Raw genomic sequence first — 22799 nt, 5'->3', positions numbered from 1 at the left:
TTTAAATCACACTGGCACTCCACAACAACAAAAAAAAACACACAGCACTATTGTACCGCCGCCCCAACAATAATGAACAATTTATACTCTGTTTTCATTTTGTAAACACTCTGTTCTGTTCTGAGTGAAAGTTATCATCCGCTGTGTATTCATATAGACCGTTTCATTGCCATTCTGTTGCTAGGGCAACAGCTTTAGTCCAAGTTTACTTCCTGTCAGCTACTGCGTTAACAACCACTGGAACAGGAAATACAAAAGGACCCATTTAGGATGTTTATGTTGTCAAGTTTGAAAAGATCTATAAAGAATTTAGATTATAAAGATTCAGAGGTTTCTTCCATTTTCTTCCCCGTTAAAGTTTTTTTTTGGTTGAGTTTTTTCTCATCTGCTTCCAGGGTCGTGAACGACAGAGGATGTTGTGTGCTGTGGTAAAGATTTGTGATATTGACTTGACTTGACTTGACTTGAAGTCTGCAAATATGTAGTTACTCAAATACTGCAATGGAGTACAATTCTAAGGTACTTACAGTATACTTAGTTGAGTATTTCCATTTCCTGCTGCTTTACACTTTAACTCCTCTACTGTACATTTCAGAAGAAAATATTTTACTTTTTAGGCCACTACATCTGTCAGATTAAGATTTTATATTGAAAAGAGGTTATAAAATATGGCAGTACAAGTCAGTTTTAAGTATAAAAAGACAGATGTGTTGGAGCAAAGTGGCGATGACGGTGGTGAAACCAACCCAAACTTATTGAAACAACAGAGGCTTTGGCCGTGGAGAGTTCAGGGCCATGCCCAGTGATGCGGGGCAGGGTGTCTGTGTCTCTGTCTGGGGCTTGTGTCCACTGAGCCTCGCTGCTCTGAATGGAGACCAGAATAGATGCTGGCTTTATTTTCATTGGATAGCCTTCCCAGCAGAAAATCACAGTATGTGCTACTAGATGTCTAAACACCCAGGCCCACCACATTCATTCATGAGTTTTTCTTCCCACACATACTGTAGTCTAAACCTAACTTGGCACTGATCTATGTAACAGTAACTTCAACAAAGAAAGAAGAAAGAGGAAATATGAATTCTAAAAGCCAGTAGAAGATGCAATGGTGTTGAACAGTATGGAGGACAGAAGCTGCCAAAATCAAAAATAAATAAATGACTCTTTGAATAAATGAATATGCTATTAAATGTAACAAAAAATATTATTAAAATAGCTATAAATATTAATTAATTGTTAGAGAGAGAGAGATGGAGAGACAGCATCATACATGCCAGCTAGCATGTATAGTCGATGAATGACAGACCCCTCATTTGCATAATGAAGCAGAAATGCATGAAGAAATGTAAAAAGAAATGTATGAAGAAATTAATACATAAGTAACTATGTTTGGGAAAATGTATAGGGGGGAAAAATGCAAAGGGAAAATCATACAGAAATTAATAAATACAGAAATAAATACATACATTTAAAATAAATGAAATACATTTAAAAATAAATTAAGAATAAAGTCAAAAATAAATCTAAAAGTTGATTAAAAAAATAAGTAAATAAACAAAAGGGGAAATTAAATAGAAGAGTAGATAGATAGGGGAATAAATACAAAAATATAGAAGCAAATTAAAACATAAATATCAATATATGTTACATTTGATCAATTAATTAAAGTCTACATTTATTTTTTATTTTATTTTTGGAGCATTTAATGGCATATTTATTTGTTTATCAAGTCATTTATTTATTTATTTATTTATTTTTGTCAGGTCTCGTCCTCCATAGAACAGAGCAGGCTTTTTTATTTATACAGTTTCCCACAGTCATACCTATCATGTGGATTGCTCATGGGCAGGGCAAAAGCACAATACAGCCACTCAAACATCCAGTCACAGTCACAGGCCTATTTCTGTGCAGAAATATTTCTGTGCAGATTGCTGTCCCTGCATAACAGGTTTATTTCAGCTGTGATTTACTAAGGCGGTTGCAGTTTTTTTTCTTTTCTTGCACATGTTTTGTAAAGTCAGATCACCTGTTTTATGTTCCAGGTAAATGTCACATGTAAACCAACACAGTCAGGAATGTGTAGTCCTACACATAACCTTTCAGGGTTTGTTTTGGTCTTGTATGTTCAGGACATGTTCTTTCCTTACAACAACCAGCAAACTCACGCAACATGCCTTCGACTGTCTCGTGTGTCATCAGTGACACTTTAATTGACAGCTTAATTGGTGTGAATGTCTAGAAGTATAAATGTGAGACACTCCTCAGTAACAGTAGATAGATTCCCTTCAAGATAATAATGTATGACAGAAATCTGCGTTATTATAAAAATAGTTGCTTATGAAATAGTTATTGCATTGACGGGCAAGCATACATTCAGCACAATGAATTAATGAAAGCAGTAACCTTAGATCTGCACGCCTGACTGATGAGTGAAAGGGGAACTTGAGAGCCCTGGTGGAAATACTGTATTTAATAATGAAGGAGAGAATCTAAGATGGCACAGACTCACGTTCAAGTCCACAGAAACAATGTTTGTGTCAGAAGGTTGCGGGGATGTCTGTGAATTTGATTGGATAGAAATGAGAAATTTAAACAACAAATTTACAAAATGATTTTGAGTTATCAAATTTATGTACGTATTCTTTGAACCTTTAGCGAGCTACTGGTAGCTACTTGTTGGAGACCCCTGGTATAATGTATCCTCTGATGTGAATTTTATCAGCTATCTGTTTATATATATCCTATGAATCATGATCAGTTATTTTATTTAATAATTTTTTTCCCTCTTTTTGAATTCATTAATTAATTAAAGTTATTTTTTCTTCTTTGTTTCGTTGATTATTATTTTATTTGGTCTTATTTTTATTATTTTTGATTCTATTTTGTTGTATACTCTGTAACTATATAAAATCTTGAAATGCAAATTAAAAAAAAAAGGTAAAGAAATTGGAAAATATACTTTAAACAACAGTGATCTTGTTGCGAGGAGAAAAGGATATGTGTTTGTAAAAAATAGGGTTCACAAATATATATACATATATAATATAAAAATTATGTTATGGTTTGTCTTTAAAGGAAAAATCAGGATTGTAAAAGCATATCTTGCTAATCACACATACAAACATGACTCAGTGTCATTTAGCTGCTAGCTTTCTTTTAGCATTTGATGGCAGGTAATGTGAAAATCTGTGTTATCATTTAAACCGGCCACACTCCAAAATTATAGTAACTCCAGCAATCAGACAGGTTTCTTGGATCAAATGTCCAAACAATATAAATTATTGTATTTCCTTCCATAAATTATTATATAGTTTTAAAAAGACCTGTAATTATAGCACCCACATCAGGTTGATCCGTGTATTTTCAAAATACTGAAAGAGTGGGAAGATGCATCCTTTCCTCAAAGTTTCATATGCACAACTAAAGAATACAATCTTATCAACAATATATAACATACATTATGTGACATCTAATACAGGGGTTTTCAAAGTGGGGTCCTTGAAGGTGCTCCAGGGGGTCCCCAGCAAAAAGGGGAATCATTTATTTTCACTATAATTCTATCCATTAGTAACACAGTGACAGAATATATGACTATTTTGGTCATGGAATAAATACACTTTCTGTAATAAAACATCTAAAAGATAAATCCTATCAGCTGGTGGACCGGGAAAGAAAAATCTTATCAAATGGGGGTCCGTAGTCTAATTTGTGTCAGTTTATCCTTGATGTGAAAAAGTTTGGGAACTACTGATGTAATATATACAATATTAAGCTATACTTGTTGACAGTTGTCTCTAAATATGAGCATAATATAAAGCATATGCTATTGATATGAGAAATGTACAGTAGGACAGAACAGCATCTGTGTGCATTGTGGAAGTTGTAGAAATATACAGTAGCTCTACAGCTGGGCATGAAATCTGCCAGATGACTTCACACCTCACAAAAACTTTTCACATGTACTTCATAGACACAACCTTTCCACCTGAGGGAGCCACACTTCAGTATCTATAAAAAAATAATATTTCATTGAATTCTCAACACATGCATGCACTGTTGCATATATATATATATATATAGTCGTATATGCTCTGTTTTTTGATGGATTCTTCTGACAGGATAATGGACCACAGCACAAAGTGCTCATCCTCTTTAGCAACATGACAGATACTTCAGTTTATTACTGAATTAAGGTTCTTCTGACAACAACACAGTGTCACCTAAACAACAACTAGAATCTAGAGCTGTCAATCGATTAAAATATTTAATCACGATTAATCGCAAATTAATCACACATTTTTTTGTCTGTTCAAAATGCACCTTAAAGGGAGATTTGTCAAGTATTTAATACTCTTATCAACATGGGAGTGGACAAATATGCTGCTTTATGCAAATGTACTCACATATCTTGAGGTCAGAGGTCAAGGGACCCCTTTGAAAATGGCCATGTCAGTTTTTCCTCGCCAAAATTTAGCGAAAGTTTGGAGCGTTATTTAGCCTCCTTCCTAACAAGATAGGTTGGTTGGTACCAATGGATTCATTAGGTTTTCTAGTTTCATATGAAGCCAGTATCTTCACTCTACCTTTAGAACTGAGCCTGCTACAACCTCCGGAAGATTGATTGGGTTAATGCGTTAAAGAAATTAGTGGCGTTAAAACAAATTTAATGTGTTATTATCACGTTAACTTTGACAGCCCTTCTAGAAACAAAATGATGAATTAAATATTCAGCAGGGGTCACATTTCACAGTGTGCTGAGACAAAAGAAGAGATTTTGTGAAGTTGAAATAAGATAGTGTGATAATAACCATGAAATCTACTTCCCTCTCTTCGCTGGTAAATCACCTTCTGTGCATAAAAATCAAACTGATATAATGCTGGAAAAGACTGTCTTAGTAGTACATAAAAATAATTGTATTCTAGCAGTAAACCAGCTCCTAAAGCCCTTTCCAAAATATCTGTTTACTGGAAAATCTCCTTTTCTTTTTGGTGTCCTATTTTAAAGACTAGAGTATCTGCCAACTCATAGCTGCCATGGCAACAGCCCTTCAATGCACTGTGAGCACTTACTGAAGAAATTATAACAATGGGAGTCATGTTTAGCCTATATTACGGTGCATTAATGTCAAATCATGTCAGGTTGTGGCGAAATTATCATTTCAGTGAGACAAGTACTTGATAAAGATGTCAAAATGATATGATACCACTAATGTAATAATATTTTTTTTAGCATCTGGAAGGTTAGAGTTTGTCATCGGTGGACACAGTTCAGCAGAAATCAGTCTGCTGGTATTCAATTTTGTGGCTGATTTATCTCCTTAGTCTGGTCCCTGAAAAAAAACACCCAGACTGCGGGCAAAAACTGCCTCCCTCAACTTGAGGATGACCTTGAGAGGAAAGCCAAAACCCTCAGCCAGTCGGTGCCAAGCTCATTTTATCCCTGATGAAAAGAGGTTTCTGAGTCTTTCAACTGGAGGACTGATAGAGCGTTTCTGGAGTTTCAATCTTGGGTAATAAGAGGAAGTTAGGCTTCATCGTCTGACATAAACTCCCAAACACACACACACACGCACGCACACACACACACGCACACACACACACACACACACACACACACACACACACACACACACACACACACACACACACACACACGCACTTTCAACACGTTCCAATGATGCAGATAAACTGAGGCCAGCAGCGGGGACACTTTGGAGGCTGCTGTGTCTCGATGTCTTGATGTAGACGAGAGCTTTCTGCGTGTTAAGCTTTATGTGAATGTGCTGACGGCTGGTCCGAGTTTTCTTCTGAGTGAAATCTTTGTGTTGCACAGATATGGCTGGATTGTTATTGGTCACACTGCTGAGAGATCCATTTGGGGCACAGGAAGTTATCCAAATCCACAGACCACCAGTGCCAACTGCCACAACTCCCTGCTGCCTATTGTTATTAAAATATGCATCTCAGTTACCATTTCCATCTAGGACAACACAAATAGAATTTTACATGGACGTCTTGGTCAGTGTTCAGCTAATTTTGTGCAGTGCTGAGAGTGCATGTTTCATCAAAGACCTACCAGCTGAACACTGGTTCTACAGAGCGGTACTAGAGGAGGCCATGAGATAATTATAAACGAAAAAGGGGTTTATCCCCTTGGGAGCATGAATGTGTTTATTAAATTTCATTTTCATTAAATTGACACTTTGGCCTAAGAATGTACTTTACTAGAGTTTTTCCATTTTCTGCTATTTTATACTTCAACTCCACTACATTTTGGTGGCAAATATTGTAGGTTTTAATCCACTACATTTATTTGACAGCTTTAGTCACTGGTTGCTTTGCAGATTTAGGTTATTAATACAAAATAGATAATAAATCAAATAATAAATTGTAATCTAAATCTTAAAGTGATGAACACATTAATGCATCAATAATAATAATGATGATGATAATACAGTAATATATTACTCTGAAATTGGCTATTCTGCATAATGAGTACCTTTACTTTTGGTACTTCTTAATGCTAATACTATTGTACTTTTACTTAAGTAATAATTTAGTATTTCTTAACTGTGTTATCTGAATACTTCTTCCACCTCTGGGTCAGTGTTTGAGTAATCTAAATGGAAAGAGATCAATTGTAAATTGAATGGCATTTTTGTCCATTTCTTGTAAAACTAAAAAACTGGACATTTTACCTTGATGGTGGACCTACAGCAAATGTTATTATGTCCCAAAGAGAATTAGGATTCATCTTCTTGGGACCATAAATGTACAAACGCAGTCTGGCCAGTCTTGTTGCTGTGGACCAAAGTGCTGGATAAAACATACCAATTGAACAGCTGACATTGGCCTCCTAGACACCGCTGTGTCACAAACATTTGGCGTATACAGTGTTTATCACCATAATCTTAAAATTGAGGAAAAAACTTGGTGACACATCTGGCAAGCTGATTTGTAAACAACCAGAATTGCATCCATCCCATTAGAATCATCTGCCTTTCACATCTTTAAAACAACCACGGTGCTCTGTGTGCAAGACTACAACTTATCTGTCCTATAATTTTCATATATATATTTCACCTTATTTAAGAAACACATTATATAGAAGAGAAAAAAAAGTTGGGGCTATGGATTTTATAGAAATGTTCTTCTTCTTACTGCTATTTCATTCTATAATTGATTCATTCATTCATTCATACAGTAGTACCACATCCAGTTCTGGCAGTTGTCCACAAGGTGGCAATACATACAAATCAGCTGCAGTGGTGCAGAAAGCTGTAAGTGTTTAGTTACTCCAGATGCTATCCTCCACTAAATTAAGATGCTGTGTTTAAAATAATCCCTGTTGAGATAATGTTCTTCCAGGTCTCTCCAGAGATGATCTTCATTTATACAAAGCCACAGGATCTACAGAGACTCGATAAAGAAAACCTAAAAAACTACTGTTCACTTCTTCTCAAAACTAAGCTTGCAATATTATATTTAACCCCTTCAAAATAAATGAAATGTTTCCGTAAGATTGCAGTAATGCAAATGAAAAACAGCCCCACTTTGATTCAAGTCAATCTGGATTTCTCCATTTTACAAAGATGTTTGCCAGTTGTAGATATTAAGTAATTGGCACACAATATTGTTGTTTTTGTATATTCAATATTGTCATAAATAATTCATTTTCCTTCTTTGTATTTTCTGATGCAGTTTTCAAGTGCACTAATTACATGCGAGTCACTCTCCAACGATTAATGTTAATGACCTTGAAAGCTAATCTTGATTCACTCTGGTCTCAAGCTCTACATGCATAATTCATTAGGCAAAAACAATGAGTGTAGTGCTGAGCTGGCTCACCTCATAACAGCAGAGACTTCAAGCCAGGGAGGGCTCTTTAAATATTATTTGTGAAGCCTAAGTTTTAACAAGAAGCATAACAAACATCACATGTTATTGGCATAAATAGAGAGGAAAGTGTGCATGCAAAAACTCTCCTGCTCTGTAAGTTTGGTGATCTATGTTTCTATTTGTGATTATTTAAGGTTTAAAATTCAAATATATACAATGTTATCATCACATTATAAATTGCAAAATTGATCTAGGAAATCAATCCCCGAACTCGTATCCCAGCCCTCACTTAATTTAAGTCCTTTTTACAACTACCAGGACTCATGTGTGAACCAGAACTGCAACACTTTGAGGATTAATTTATGATATTATATGAGACAAACATTTATTAAAAAGCATCTGAGTTTCACACATCATAATATCAGATACTGACTAGAGATCGTCTTCAACATGTTAGTGGAGATAGTGACCAACTGGACAGTATCATTGTGAAAGAGTGCAGGTTGTCTGTTGATCCACATGGTGATGCTACCAGACAGTCTCTGTTAAAAAAAAATATATAGAGAGACAACAGTTCAAATGGCTTTTTAATTAAAATATTCATAGCACTTTTTAAATAATGACAAATTACATATATAGGCAAGGGTATATACATGCAAATAAATGTCTTAATTCTAATAAATCACAATTTATATAAAACAAAAATAAGAAAACTGTGTGTTAATACATCTAAATGTTTGATTTTAGTATTGTTGTGTACCATGTTTTTAAATATTAATGCAAATTGACTGGTTGTTTGTTGCCTCAGTCCAAATCCACTGCCTTATAAATCATTGTTGACAAGACGTATTAGCACCTTGTTTAATGATGCCTGTTTTGTATTTTCTTTGTCCTCTTGGACATTTAATTTTTAAAGATGTTTGATGTTGTTTTGGTAGTAATTGTGAGCTCATTTTTGAATGCTATGAACATTTTTAGTGGGACATTTTTATCTGTAATTCCAGTGTTGTATTTTATCATATCTAAAAATGCAGGGAATTTCAAAATAAAAGCACAACAATTTAGTAATGGTAATTATTTGCAGGCCCTCACAGAGTGATACTGCCCTGTTAAGCTGTTAGTTTGGTGTGTTAAATGTTAATAATGATATGAACTTGTGGGCTACAGTCCATTTAGAAAGCCACCTACAATGTGGAGGTGTTTTGCATTCATTGCCGTGCTTGACCCTGGACTTAAGTGGCCTGATACTTTGCTGAATAAATATGAAGTGTGGGTGATGATTCAGAGGTCTGAACTTTAGGAGTTGAGTTAAGTTGTGACCTCTGTCTATTGCCCATTTTAATCCAAATTATTATAGTGATATTTTGCTAGAGGCCAGTTGCAGGTGGAATAACAATACCGTATAATGAATTTACCCATCATAGTGTGGTTTGGCTTCGGGGGGAAAAATGAGCTGTTGGGCCCGTTTCAACCTCCTGTTCCTCCTCACTCTGCAAGGTGTTTCTCTGCTGGAATAATACATGGCCCAAGTTTGCTGTGTGGGGATTTTATTTAACACAAACTAAGCCTACAGTATACGCACCATATCAGCTGAAATAATGAAGGTCTAAAAGCTAGATGGATTACATTACATCACAATTTATTCAGCTGATTATATATTAACACACAGTTATGTGATTGTCTCACTAGTGGGATACCATGTAATTTTAATCAGTAGCCTGCAGTTCCCAAAAACACACACACACACCTGAGACAATTCTTGCCAGTATGTAGCTAGTCTTATTTTCTTTTTTCAATTGTTTTGTTCTACAGTTAAACAATACATTTTCTTTATAGATCAAATTTTAAATCAATCAAGATTTTGTGAGTCACAAATTATTCCACATAGGTTACTAAATCAGATATTGCAAGAATTCACAACATCTTGGTGGTCCTGGACTTTTTGTAATTTCATCATTTAAATAAACACTTACAAAGCACATTTAGTCCTACATATCCATATACATGAAATTAAAATAACTGTGTTACTTTAAAGGAACTGTTTGTAAGAATCAGAAATGCTTGATAACAGCGACACCTGTGGCCGTTAAGTCAACTAAAGTCAGCGTCGGGCTTGCGGTTGTGCTCGCTCTACATAGACATGAACGAGCATCTCTCAAAACAGTGAGGCGACACACGTCAGCTAAAACCACAATATCACTCTATATTTCAGCTTCTTGGCAGTAATGTTAGCTGACCAGACGAAGGTCTATCCATGAATCACTGCTGATCCTAGTGTTGGCACAGGGGAGACACCGGAGTTTTGGTCGGAGAGGATAACGTTTCTCCGGAAACTGTCAAACATGTTCTTATAGAGTGCAACAAAAATGACAGAGAAAGAAGGGAATTGCTATCAGGAGTAAATTATGGAAATATTACAATGGGGAATCTGCTAGGAAAGACATATAAGAAAGTACACAATCTTCTAATTATTATTTTATTTTCCCTGCCAATCTACTGCTCCACACTCCAGTCCAGTAGGTGGCGGTAATGCACCTATAAACTGGTTTGCCAACCGCCAATAAACACCAAAGAAGAAGGAAGTTCTAATTTAGTTTAATTGAGCCACCTGGGCATCACGCACCTTGCTGCTAGTTAGTTCATGTTTAACGTTACTTCTCTTATCCGTACAGTCTCTTGAAACTGTGACATAACATTTAACTAAACTATGTCAGATAAAACGGAGGTTAACCTAACTGGAGTGAAACAGAGTAAAGGCGTCTGGCTTGTTAAGGTTTGTTTACCTGCATGTGACGTCACACATCATCCACCCAACGACCAACGAGAAGGACCATCTGTTTTACTGGCTAATATTTGTAATTTGTAAATAGTCCTGTATCTCAGCTGTTACCCTGCACTATATTCAGTTTTAACAGTTTTCTTCATCTCCTTGTATTTTTATATCTGCTATATGTTTTTTGTACTTTGCACTACTAACTTTTGTACTGCTTTTTTACTAACATGTTTTGCACTATGGAACTGTGATGCTGGAAACTTGAATATTCCTCAGGATCAATAAAGTTACTATCTATCTATCTATCTATCTATCTATCTATCTATCTATCTATCTATCTATCTATCTATCTATCTAATTAAAATGACCACAGCTTAATGTCTTCCATGTCTAACAACTTGATGAAAACTCATGGTAGTAGCTCTTGTTAAGTGAGTAACGTTATTGGGTTTTAATAATAATAATGCAAGTGAAGTCTCTTAAATTGTCATATCTCTCTCTCTCACCAGGTTCCCAAGTATTTAATGCAGCAATGGGACAAGGCCACAGAAAAGGGAGAAGTTGGAAAGATTACCATTGGAAAGTATGTTGTTGTGAAAATGTTCACTATTTTTTTTTTTTATATATATAATATGTTTATTGGGTTTTCTTATTTTCACAAACACAATACGAATAAGAATAATAAAAAAACAACAACAAACAAACAAACAAACACTGGTACAGCTCAGATCAAAAAATGTATATAGGAGGTCATAGGAAAAAGTCCATAGTGCAGGGAAGCCACAGGATATATGAGTTCATGTTCAAGAGACTCCTTGTGAGATAATGGAGGAGGTCCAATATAATTCAGAAAGGTAATGCCAAATATTGTGGAACTGATCTACTTTGGCATGTAGAATATTTGTGAGATATTCCAAAGGGACCATCTCAAATATGACTTTACGCCAGCCTTGAACAGAGGGTTTCTTATCACTAATCCACTGTAGTAATATAGTTTTTCTAGCAGCAAATGTAAGAATGTTATACAACCTTGTGTTGGCTGCAGTAGTTTATATTTGTACTTGGGATTCCTAAAATCAAAGACATTGAATTCATTTCTAAATCCTTATCAAATATCTTTTCCATTTCACATAATATTTCAGACCAGTACTTCTGTAATTTATGACAGAATGTTCACTATTAATACATATATGCTTAAATCTAAAAGTCTTCATGGTTATCAGTATCAGTGATGAATACTTTTTCCCTGTCTTCTCATCCACCTGACAGGAAGCAAGGCAAAACAGAGGTGAGACAGCTTCATATAATACTGCGCAGACAGCTAAGGGATTTTTAATTATTGTTTTCACCTATTCTTGCTGCAGTTATTCACAGCTTTACTTGTCATATTTTTCCTTTTTTCTTCCTCTTTGTTTTATCCCATCATTATAGATAGATAGATAGATAGTAACTTTATTGATCCCAAGGGAAATTCAAGTTTCCAGCATCACAGTTCCATAGTGCAACACATATTAGTAAAAAAGTTAGTAGTACAAAAAAATATACCTGATATAAAAATACCAGGAGATGAAGAAAACTGTTAAACTGAATATAGTGCAGGGTAACAGCTGTGATACAGGACTATTAAAAAAGTGAATATAGTGCAGAAGAGACTGTTAAAAATGAGTATAGTGCAGGATAACTCCAGTAGCTTACTTATGTGCTGCTGCATTGACCCAACTTCCTCACAGTGATCAATATAGTTTCATCCAGGGATGCACCGATCCAACTTTTTCAGTCCTGATACCGATAGCAGATACCTGGGCTTTGGTTATCGGCTGATACTGAAAACCAATCTGATACCAGTATTTAATTAATAAACTGTATGCCTCACTGTGTGGAAGTTGCTGGGATCATTCTTTTATGTGTAATGCAACATCAGGCTTGATTTAAATTGCTTTTAATATGCTATCCTCCACCAAATTAAGATGCTGTGTTTAAATTAATCCGTGTTGAGATAATGTTCTTCCAGGTCTCACCAGAGAGGATTTTGATTTAGACAAAGCCACAGGATCTACAGAGACTCGGGAAAGAAAACCTAAAAACTACTGTTCACTTCTTCTCAAAACCAGCTAGCAACATTATATTTGACCCCTTCAAAATAAATTAAATGTTTCCGTAAGATTGCAGTAATGAAGAAAAACAGCTTTCCTAACTATGTAAAACCAATGTGACCAATAAATACATAGATATAAATTCATTTAATTGTACTTTATTAATAAAATAATAAATCATACACCAGCAACTTTGTAAAAAAAAAAAACAATTCAAATGTGAACCTTTTAATGCAGCAACAAATTGGTCAAAACGTAAGCTGGAATTAGAATGACTGTATATAGTATATAAACATAAAATTGAATTGAATAGATCAGCCACATTCTCACAGATATTCGATCCAGCTATTTGAGTTAGGATTGGCCCTATTCAGTATCGGTGCATCCTTATTTTTCCTTTTCCTGTTTGTCTTCCTTGTTGTATCCCATCACTATTTGCTGCTATATTGACCCAACTTCCTCACAGCGATCAATATAGTTTGATATCATATTTGACCTTATCTGATGAATCAAAGAGTTGGTTGTTAATATGACTAGTCTGCAAGGTCTTGACTCAGCTATGTGTTTCTCAGGTATGTTTCAGCCTGAATGAGGAGCTGACAGCCCTGGGCGCTGTGGGGGAGAAGGATGCATCAGTGCAGGTCCCAAAGGATCATCCCTTCACCATGCACACAGTGGGTGGACAGACCATGGCGGTCTTCAGCCAGAGCGATACAGGTCAGTCTTCGACTCGGCTGTTCCGGCCCTTGTCTCTGTGTTTCTCTTGTGCTGGATAATGTCATCTGAAACACATGTTTGATGAGGGCTGGAGGGTTCAAACTGAAATAGATTTGACAGTGTATGATTCCTGTGAAGGTCCACAGGGCAGTGTGGCTTGTGAGATAAACAAATGTCAATATCCGAGACAGTTATGATCTAGGATCTAAGACTTTTACTGCAGGTACCTGCGGATTAGTAAATGTTAACCCTCATCCTACCAATACATTTAACATACAAGGACTACCGACTGGGGTGGATACCAGTTTAATATTATTATTATTATTATTATTATTATTATTATAGGAAAGTTACAGTTAATATTCATATTGTGTGAAACGAAAATAGACAGAGCACATGAGTGAATCTGTGACGGCTGCGTCTGTATTTGTCTCCTTCAAAATGACTGACAGAGAGCTCCAACACCCCTGGCAGTGTGTGATACTTTAATTTAGGAGCCATGGCAAACATTTGATCTATTCTATTCAATCTATTTGTACTGCACAGGCTGCAACTGGGTACTTTTAACTCGGGTCCACGAGGACCCCATTACATTTGTTTTTTTTAAAAAGCACTAATTAAAACAGAAACAGAAAACAATGATATGAAGTCATTAGGAACAAATTAATTGACAAAGTAATAAAAAATGGAAAAGTGTTCGCATGTAATAAAAACAGTATTTTCATTGATTCAGAATGAGGATGTTCTGCTCTCCCTGAAAAAAGGGACAACATTTTGAATGCACTGTTAAATATGAAGTACTATCTGAGCCTTAGAAAATAGAGGAGATGTTTATTTCCCAGATTGAGTTGTTGTTAAATAAAGCTGAAACCAGCAAAAAAAAAAAATGTCCTGGAGCTGTTTAGTTGACAACTAACACTCACAAGGACTTAACTCAGGACAGTGGCACATGACATTACATATTTAACTGTCCTTAGTTCTTCTGGTTTCCAAGGGTTTGAAGAAAGCTTCTGTTGAGAGATTAGACATTGATAGCACTGTAAAATTCATGAGAATACTCAGAGTGGCTTTGGATTTATGGAGGACGTTTGCTGCCAGGCAAGATGTGTCATACATATACATGAGCCAGAGGGATTTGCAGGGATTTGCATCAGACCCAGAGCTTAAAAATAGCTGCAACTGTATGGTTGGGTGTCTATGAGTGTGTGTGACCTGATAAATTACAGTAGATTAGGGTGTTACTTTTAATGTGAGACTTTAATCACTTTCATGTGTCAGACCAAGAAAAGTAAATAATAATAAAGTGGATTTAATGATTCTTTCAGGGCATTCAAAAGGGTGATTACAGAAATTTAATCTTGTTTTAATTATGTCTGAAAAGGAATGGAGTAAAACGGGAAAGTTCCCATAATTCAGTGATAACTTTCATTTAGCGAGACGGTAAATAAATAGCAGGGTGCCGGCTGTTCAAATCAGTAAAATGTCAAAAGCAATTTTGTACCTCCCCAGGGTGCCAGTGCTCAGCAACAATGAAATAACTGCTTCTCGTAGTATCTTTCAAGCCCCGCTAAGGGTGCATGTTAATGGGTATTGTTGGCATAAAAACAAAAAGCATGTTTTGAGCATACCCCATTCATCTCAAAGTAGTTTGATGCACAAATATTGACTGGATGGCAAGTTACCAAAGCTCTATCCAAAATAGAAAGTGCGAAACCAAATGGAGCAGTGTGCAATTCTCTACTGCTGTTCGGAGTGAAAAAAGGTTGCTAGTGTGACAGGACTTTATATATAGAGAAGCAAAAACATGACATGTTAAAAACAACAGGAATGTTTCTTGGTGATCTATATAGATTGATCAAATATTCTCAACCTTTACTAAAGTAAACTGCAAAAATATTCTACATAAGGAAGAGCTGCAGTAGATTTAACCGTTCAGCAGAATCATAGGATAGTGCAGTGGTTCCCAACCTTTCTCCTTAGAGGACCCCTTTTCTGTCATTGGTTGTTTTAATCGCGTACTTTTTCCAATGCAGGATGAAGCGGTTTAGCAGAGAGGGAAGACTCTGTGAATATAACTTGTATTCAGGTCTTCAACGTGCCCTTATCCTGTTTATATCTGAAATAATAATCCAAACTTTTAAAATAATTGTTTCATTCAGTTTTCGTCACAGAAATGAATGAAATGCTGATCTAGGCCAACTGTATGTATATATTTTTAAAGTTGTCTTACACCCCTTAAAATCAAAACGGTCTCGCGAACCTAGGAACCAGTGGCATAGTGAATAGTTCATTATGGTAAAAATGTATGAACAACATAGTTGACGGACATTAGTGCAAAACAATAGTGGTTAAATAGACAAATCCAAAATGTTAACAGTTCACGTGAGATATTCTATATTATATTTGTATGCTAGAATTGAAAGTCGTGACACAATAGTAGATGTAAAAGTAGATGTTTTGTTTCTCAGGATTATGAGCTGTTTTCTTTCCCCAAGTGTTTTGTTAGAGTATTGATTTGTCTGCTGTGGTTGGCTTGACGGGGGCGCTGGGGCCAAACCGTAATGCCTATGGGTGGTTATAGATTCAGATGTCTTTACCCAGTGCGGTCAACATGTGTTTAAATCAGTTTCCATGCTCGCAGTTAATGTTGCTTTGGAGGCATTTTGTTGTTTAAGTGGACAAAGTGCATCTGCGACTAACTAACTGGTTGTTCAGATCTTCAGTGCTTCTGCAGTCCTTTTTGTTGTTGTTGTACTGTGATGCAATCAGGGTCTTGTCCAGGTTGCATGTTGCCAGGTATCGAAGAGGATTGCAAAGCCAGCCCACTGTGTAAATAGGTTTTAGTTCAGTAGTGATGAATATATCTATCTATATTTGCTAAATTAAATCCCCGTCAAGCTCTCGAGGTGCACGTTTGTTCGAGGAGCAAAGGGAACTTGTCATGAATAATCACATTGATTTAAATTATGATCCAGGAGAAACAGGAAAACATAAAGATCATTGTCTCATTAAGCAGCTGAGCAGACAGTGAAACAAGATGCAGGCAAACCTAGGAGCGCATGAATTAGATTATTTCTGTTGGCAGCAGAGCACGTACAGTAGCAAGAGAAACCTCATAACACACTTGGCAGTAGAAGAAAAACACTGGAGCACTCTTGTTTTGGCAGATGTCAGCAATGACATATATATTCACTTAAGTTGAGCCCAGTCATACTCTAAACTAACATTAACTCTGAAGTCATACTGTGGATGTAGTGTAAAAGAAAACAAGGAAAGAAAGGAAAATATTGAAAAGTGCACCTTCTGTATTTCAGCCCACAGAAACTAATCAGTTCCCAGTTCCTACAAAACTGAGTCCACAATGGTCAAATGTATCCTCCAGCATTTTGAGCCAGAGGATATTATGCAATCCTCTCTAATATTTTGATGTGTGGGAAATTAAATTAGAGAAAAGAGCAGTAGAATTACTAATGACACTTCAGATGAGTAAAAAATTGTGGGATTTGAGACAAACCAGATTCTCTAGTTTGGAATTGCATTAAAATTTATACTTTTAGGACCGTACTATAAATTTACACAGTAAAATCCCTGGTGTCGCCAATGATTATTATCAAATCATTGTCTATACTGGTTTGATTTCGACCATAGACTGTATAAAATATGGACCTAGTCTCTGTGACGTCACCTATAATTTTCTGAAGAGCGGTTTCGAAGCTCAAAGTGGGTGGCTCCTTCGGCTCTCGCCATCTTGGTAGTGACGACACAGCCTAACTCCCGGCTAATGGGCAAAGAGGTGGATTGTCGGTGGAGCTGAGGCGGGTCTGGTAGACGCAGCAGAGCAGACAGTTAGCTGCTGTAAGGCCACCCACCTGTCACTTAAAGCGGCCACACCCTCAATTATGCCAAACTTTAAGCCTAAATGCAATTTAAACAAGTGAATTATATGAAAATCCATCCCTGTACAGTTGTCATGAACGTTAGCTATAGAGACAAAAAAAATGTTTTGTACCAGGCTGTAAACATGTTTATTTCCACATGGGGGTGTATGTGGATTGACTTGCTTTTGGAGCCAGCCTCAAGTGGCCGTTTGAGGAACTGCAGTTTTTGGTATTTCCGCGTTTGCCTCATTTCTCAGCACCGGAGGTTACAACTTGATTTCGACTAGGGGTCTTTGCTGTTGCATGCCATCCCCTCTTTCTCTCCTGCTCATGTTTCCTGTCTATCTCAATTGTTTGTAGTCAGTAAAGGCTAAATGCCAACCTTCATTGATATAAATTGGGTGGACAAAATAATAGAAACACCTGTCAGTATAACGCAATACAGTTCAACAGCACCACAAACCGCAGCCTCTAAAATGACCATGAAGTTGAATCGACACCTCTATAAAACTGGCACAGGTCATTCACATTTTTTGATCATAACTCAAGGATTAATGGGCTAATTATGACAATTATACACAAATGTCTGATCGGATAAAATGACGAAGTGATGACATGTTGGGCCGACATGGATGTAAACTGCAACTTGACTGGTTGGTGGAGGCATACAACCACAAGGTGGTAATTCTAGATTTCATTAAGATATGATTTATTGCAGGACTGTGTTATTAGACTGCATTAGTTTTCGCTAGCTGTACCTAATAGACTGGCAACTGAGTGTGTAACCTCAGCCCAGATGAAAGACAATTTCAGCATATTAGTGCCATGACAAAGGATGGTTTCTCATTAGCTCCATCTCCAGTCATTGTCCGTAAACTGTGCCTCACAAACTGTAATGAAAATTGAAATAAAGCTTTCTCTTCATCAGGGAGCATCCTGCGGCCACAAGGTTTATTCTATCACCGCCCTCGTGCACTTTAGATTCACCCACACTTGCATGTGCATTAATACCTCCTACATGTGATAATGGATTTTTCTCTCTCGGACGTTTCTCTTTTTCAGCAACACTAGTTGAACTACTAAAGCGCTGGGTGTTATTACAGATGTTAGAGAGGATCGTCAGTATAATAATCTTGTTTTGGTGAATGTGGAAACATGGCTTTCAGGAGGCGTAGAAAAAAACCCAAAAAAAACTTTTGCTTTTTTCTTAGACGTGTCAGCGCTCCAGATGGCTGGCTTCACTGTGAAAGTGCACTGGAAACAAGAAGTAAGATATTGTCCTCAGAGATGTGGTGGTGTGTAGTCTCTATTTACCTGTCCTACACTCGACTCCACCCCCACTCGCCCACACGAAAGTTTACTGTATGACACCAGTCTCCCACTCACTTTCACAGTCCCGCTCTCTCAAACACGCACACACATACACACACAAACCCACACACACACACACAGCAGCTTTCCTGCTTCACTGTAATGTACTGTAGTTGCACTAGTTTGATCTGCACTTGCACTCTCACTCTCACACTTTATGGTCTCACACCTACTCAGATTTTACTGATTCTTGACACCTCGGACAGAGCAGGTCTTCAAAAAAGTGATAAAGCTGATCAAATATATTATCAAACATTTACCTTTTGCTCATAAAATATACCTTTTATGTAATCACTTTGAAATCACCACATTTAATACAAAGCATATTTCCCATATCCAATGTATTATTATATCTCTTTTTTACTATATAACACATATCACTAGGCTCCTTCTAACACTTCATATTAAATGTATAGACCGTTTCAAAGGAATTGTATTGCTAGGCAACAGCTTGGGTCCACTTCCTGTCAGCTTATGTCATTCACATACACTGCATTTTTAAGTATGTCCGAAACCTTAGTATGAAACCAATAGTACACAAATCACATACTATTTTCCAGTGAAATATTACAGTATGCAACGCTGGACACTACGGCGATCAAATTGAGGCAATAAACTTCAGCAAAGCCAACAGAAAATTAAAGGCAAATACATTTACGACACAAAATATAAAAATTTCAGCACCTCTAAATGGATAGCGCTTCGAAATGCAATGCCACGGCTAATTGAGTCAGTAGAGCACCGGACTAAAAGGAAAGCAACTCTTGCATTTCACATCATTCTGCGTTTTTTCTTACAAATTAACCGGTTAATTACCAGTTAATGGGTGTCGGGCTATAGAAAAGCCAAATTAACCCAAACTGACATTCCTTATTGTGTTAAAGTATCACATAATTGTATAAAAAAACTGTATGGCAATGACTTACAGTGCACAATAAGTGACCTAAATTGTTGTGACCAAACAAGGCACATGCATTTATTCCTACTCAACCCCCAAAATGGGCTATGCCAGCTCCGTCTATATCCACTTATTAAGAAATATGTAATCCAGCCAGCCACACAGTTTCTAATCCCTATAATCCAAACATTTCAGACTCTGTATAATCCATTCCTCCACCTCTGTTACACAAGTATTCAATGAGCCAACAATAGCGAGAGGTTGCTAATGGTGACCGCCAATGATTGATACGTACACAAATGGTGTCTGACATGGCTTTTGTACTGTAAGGCTGCTAGCTAAATGTTCCTCCATTATTTCCTCCCCTCGTTCTTCTGCTTTGTTCCGGCAAGGACCAGGTATTGATTAAGAGGTTGCTAAGCAACAGGCTTAGTTGCCACAGAAGCGTGCTGTGGAGAACAGAAAGCCAGATGTAATGTACTGCTCTGTTACAGTACGACTTTCCTTCTGCTGCCTCTGTGAAGCTTTTCACTGAAACTTTGCAATCCTTAAGTCTTTTTGAAATATCTCAAAACAACAGTGTTGCATAGTTTTGTAACTTTGAATACCCATTTTGTCACTTTTGTTTTAAATACAGACATTCATTTTAAATATGCCAGCTATTTGTTGGACACTAGAGTGTGACTTTCTTTTTTTGTCAACACATTTCTTTGTATCATTGATACTGGATATCGGATATAGACGTTTGTATTTCTGCTTCTTCAATGGATATTTCCTCATAACAATATTGAACTATAACAATGTCAAAATATTTTTGATGCCAAGACTAAACAAGTTGCCATGCCTACAATTTTATTTGAGACCAATCTAATAACCAAAAAAAGACCCAAAACTCCAGTCATGCTGCTACAACCATTACTGATATCGTATAGTTAGTTGCTTACATAGATACGTTTTTATGTCACAAATGATTATATTATATTATTGGAATATGAACTAGGGCTGTCAATCGATTCAAATATTTAATCGCGATTAATCGTATTGTTGTCCATGATTAATCGTTCTTAATTTGTAATTTATCACACATTTTTTATCTGTTCAAAATGTACCTTAAAGGGAGATTTGTCAAGTATTTAATACTCTTATCAACATGGGTGTGAGCAAATATGCTGCTTTATGCAGATGTATGTATGTATGTATGTATGTATATATATATATATATATATATATATATATATATTTATTATTGCAAATCAATTAACAACCCAAACTTATCTTTCTTTTTTTTTTATAATTTATTTGATTATTTTACTTCCTAATTTAAATTATTTGCTTTTATCAGTAGCATATTTGTGGCAGTCATGTTCTCAGATGTATTTTAATGAACTAATATGTTCTACAGATGTGTGTAGTGGGAGTTGGAAGTGGGAAAAAAGTTAATTTAAAAAGAAATTAAAAAAAATAAACTACTTTATTTCCTTACATTTCTGGCATTTTAGTCACAGTACAAGATGGCATTCAGCTACACATGTGGAGGTGCACAGAGAGGTATTCATTGCCAGCTGGTGATATAAAACTATCTTAAAATATCCAATGGCATTTTCCACATGATTGAATGTTTTGTTTTCTTCATTGATTTATTTATTTTTTGCTGTGATGGCAAAGACAAAAAAGTTAGCAGAAACACTGTTTATCTTGATGAACCAACTCCTAATAATTTCATAACGGTAGTGGTTGGAAACACACAATAATTAGTAACTTCTTTTGAAGTTAAAATTCGCGCTACAATTGGATGTAAACCTGGCTTGTAACAGAAAACATCCAGAACCAATGGCTTCTCACTTTACACCTCTGTTTCTTTAAGATGTGTCTCACAGTTTGATGAAGTCACCAACTTTGAAGTTTTGCTGACAAATACTCGGCTGTTACTCCAACCAGGAAGCAGCCATTCATTCACAAGAACAACACCAGACCTTTTTTAACCGCTAGCAAAAGCAGAGATGTGGTCTGGAATCAGGCTAAATATAAGAGGTAGAAATTCAGTAATGTTTGCGTTGTTTGTTTGGAAGGGGATAAACTGCTGTTGTCCTGCTGTGTTATTTGAACTCCCTGTTGCATCATACACAAAAGCATTGGAAATGTGCAGGCTGTTGGATCCTGTGCAGACTGTCGTAGGTGTTTTATTGAAGGAGTGTGTCTGGCTTAGCTTTGTGGGTTCATTCCAAAAGTGTGGCTCATGAATTGCTGAGGGTTTAAAGAGGAATATCTCTTGACTGGATACCTCTTGAAAAGCATGACTTTGTAGTCAGACGACCCTAACAACACATGCTTTCAGGACTATATTTGACTTCTTTCACAAGGATTCAGCAGTATGAATTGTTGGCATTCATCAGCTCTCAGCAGCTCCTCTGGCTGCACTGGAAGTTGTGCATTAAAAGCTGTATGGTTTGGACTGTTTCCACGGCTGACCTCACGAAGCAGTCGTGATGTTTTGTTAAGAGTTAAGGCTGTGTTCTGTCAACTAACTAATCCAATGGGAGGCTTTAAAGTTCCTGCAGTCTGAAGGCTCCAACCTCTTGGGTATTCTCTTTGTCAGAGCTGTTTGAAGTTGTCGGCTCTCTCCTGTTGCACTGCTCTCTACTCTCTCACAGCAACACCAGAAATTACATGGAAAAAATATCTTTCCCAAAAAATGAGTATCCCTTTACACCTTTTGTATTAAAATATGTCTCGTGTCCACATTGTATCTAGATATCATTTAACCTGATTACATTAACACCTGGTATTAATTAGGGACGTCACGAGAACCGATACTTCGGTACCAAGTCGATGCCAAAATTTTAAAAAAGTGACGGAACTCTTTTTCTACAGTACCGAAGGTACCGTACGATGCCTGTAATGGCCATTGGTAGGGATGTGACGGTGAGGAAAATGTTCCCACCGGTTAATAAACTTGTGACAACACCGGTGTTACCGATTACACCGGACATTTTACAAGAAAGATTACGGTCAACATGTGCAGAGCGCTGACTCTGATCTTTACTCTTGGGTGGCGGTGTGTCTGGCCTCTCCGGTAGTGCTTTTGCTGCGGGGCTCCGCTGCGGGGGTCTACCTGGCACCGCTGCTCCGTGCACACCGGCTGTGACGGCTCAATCCGCCTCGCAGCGATTACCTCATTAACGTTATGGTTCCCTTATAGCATTGGGATTTAACGTGAAATATTGCCAAATAGG

The 22799-nt window shown here is 36.7% G+C and overlaps 1 protein-coding gene across 3 annotated transcripts in view; it reads left to right on the top strand.

The window, feature by feature from the left end:
• The window catches only part of LOC141782880 (general transcription factor IIF subunit 2-like), a 59816-nt gene that overhangs the window by 2929 nt on the left and 34088 nt on the right, over positions 1-22799 (top strand). The window contains exons 1-4 of one of the 3 annotated variants that reach the window (XM_074659709.1): positions 10401-10609; positions 11119-11192; positions 11879-11897; positions 13275-13419. In XM_074659709.1, the coding sequence (XP_074515810.1) occupies positions 10544-10609; positions 11119-11192; positions 11879-11897; positions 13275-13419 (304 nt within the window). In that variant the 5' untranslated portion in view covers positions 10401-10543. Of the gene's footprint in view, positions 1-10400; positions 10610-11118; positions 11193-11878; positions 11898-13274; positions 13420-22799 lie in introns of those variants that run through there. The other 2 variants (XM_074659710.1, XM_074659711.1) reach the window with 2 other exon arrangements.

This window comes from Sebastes fasciatus, chromosome 14, assembly GCF_043250625.1.
Source record: "Sebastes fasciatus isolate fSebFas1 chromosome 14, fSebFas1.pri, whole genome shotgun sequence".
NCBI classification, from domain to species: Eukaryota; Metazoa; Chordata; class Actinopteri; order Perciformes; family Sebastidae; genus Sebastes; species Sebastes fasciatus.
Note: the sequence above shows the minus strand (reverse complement) of the source record. Positions and strands in the feature narration are given on the sequence as shown.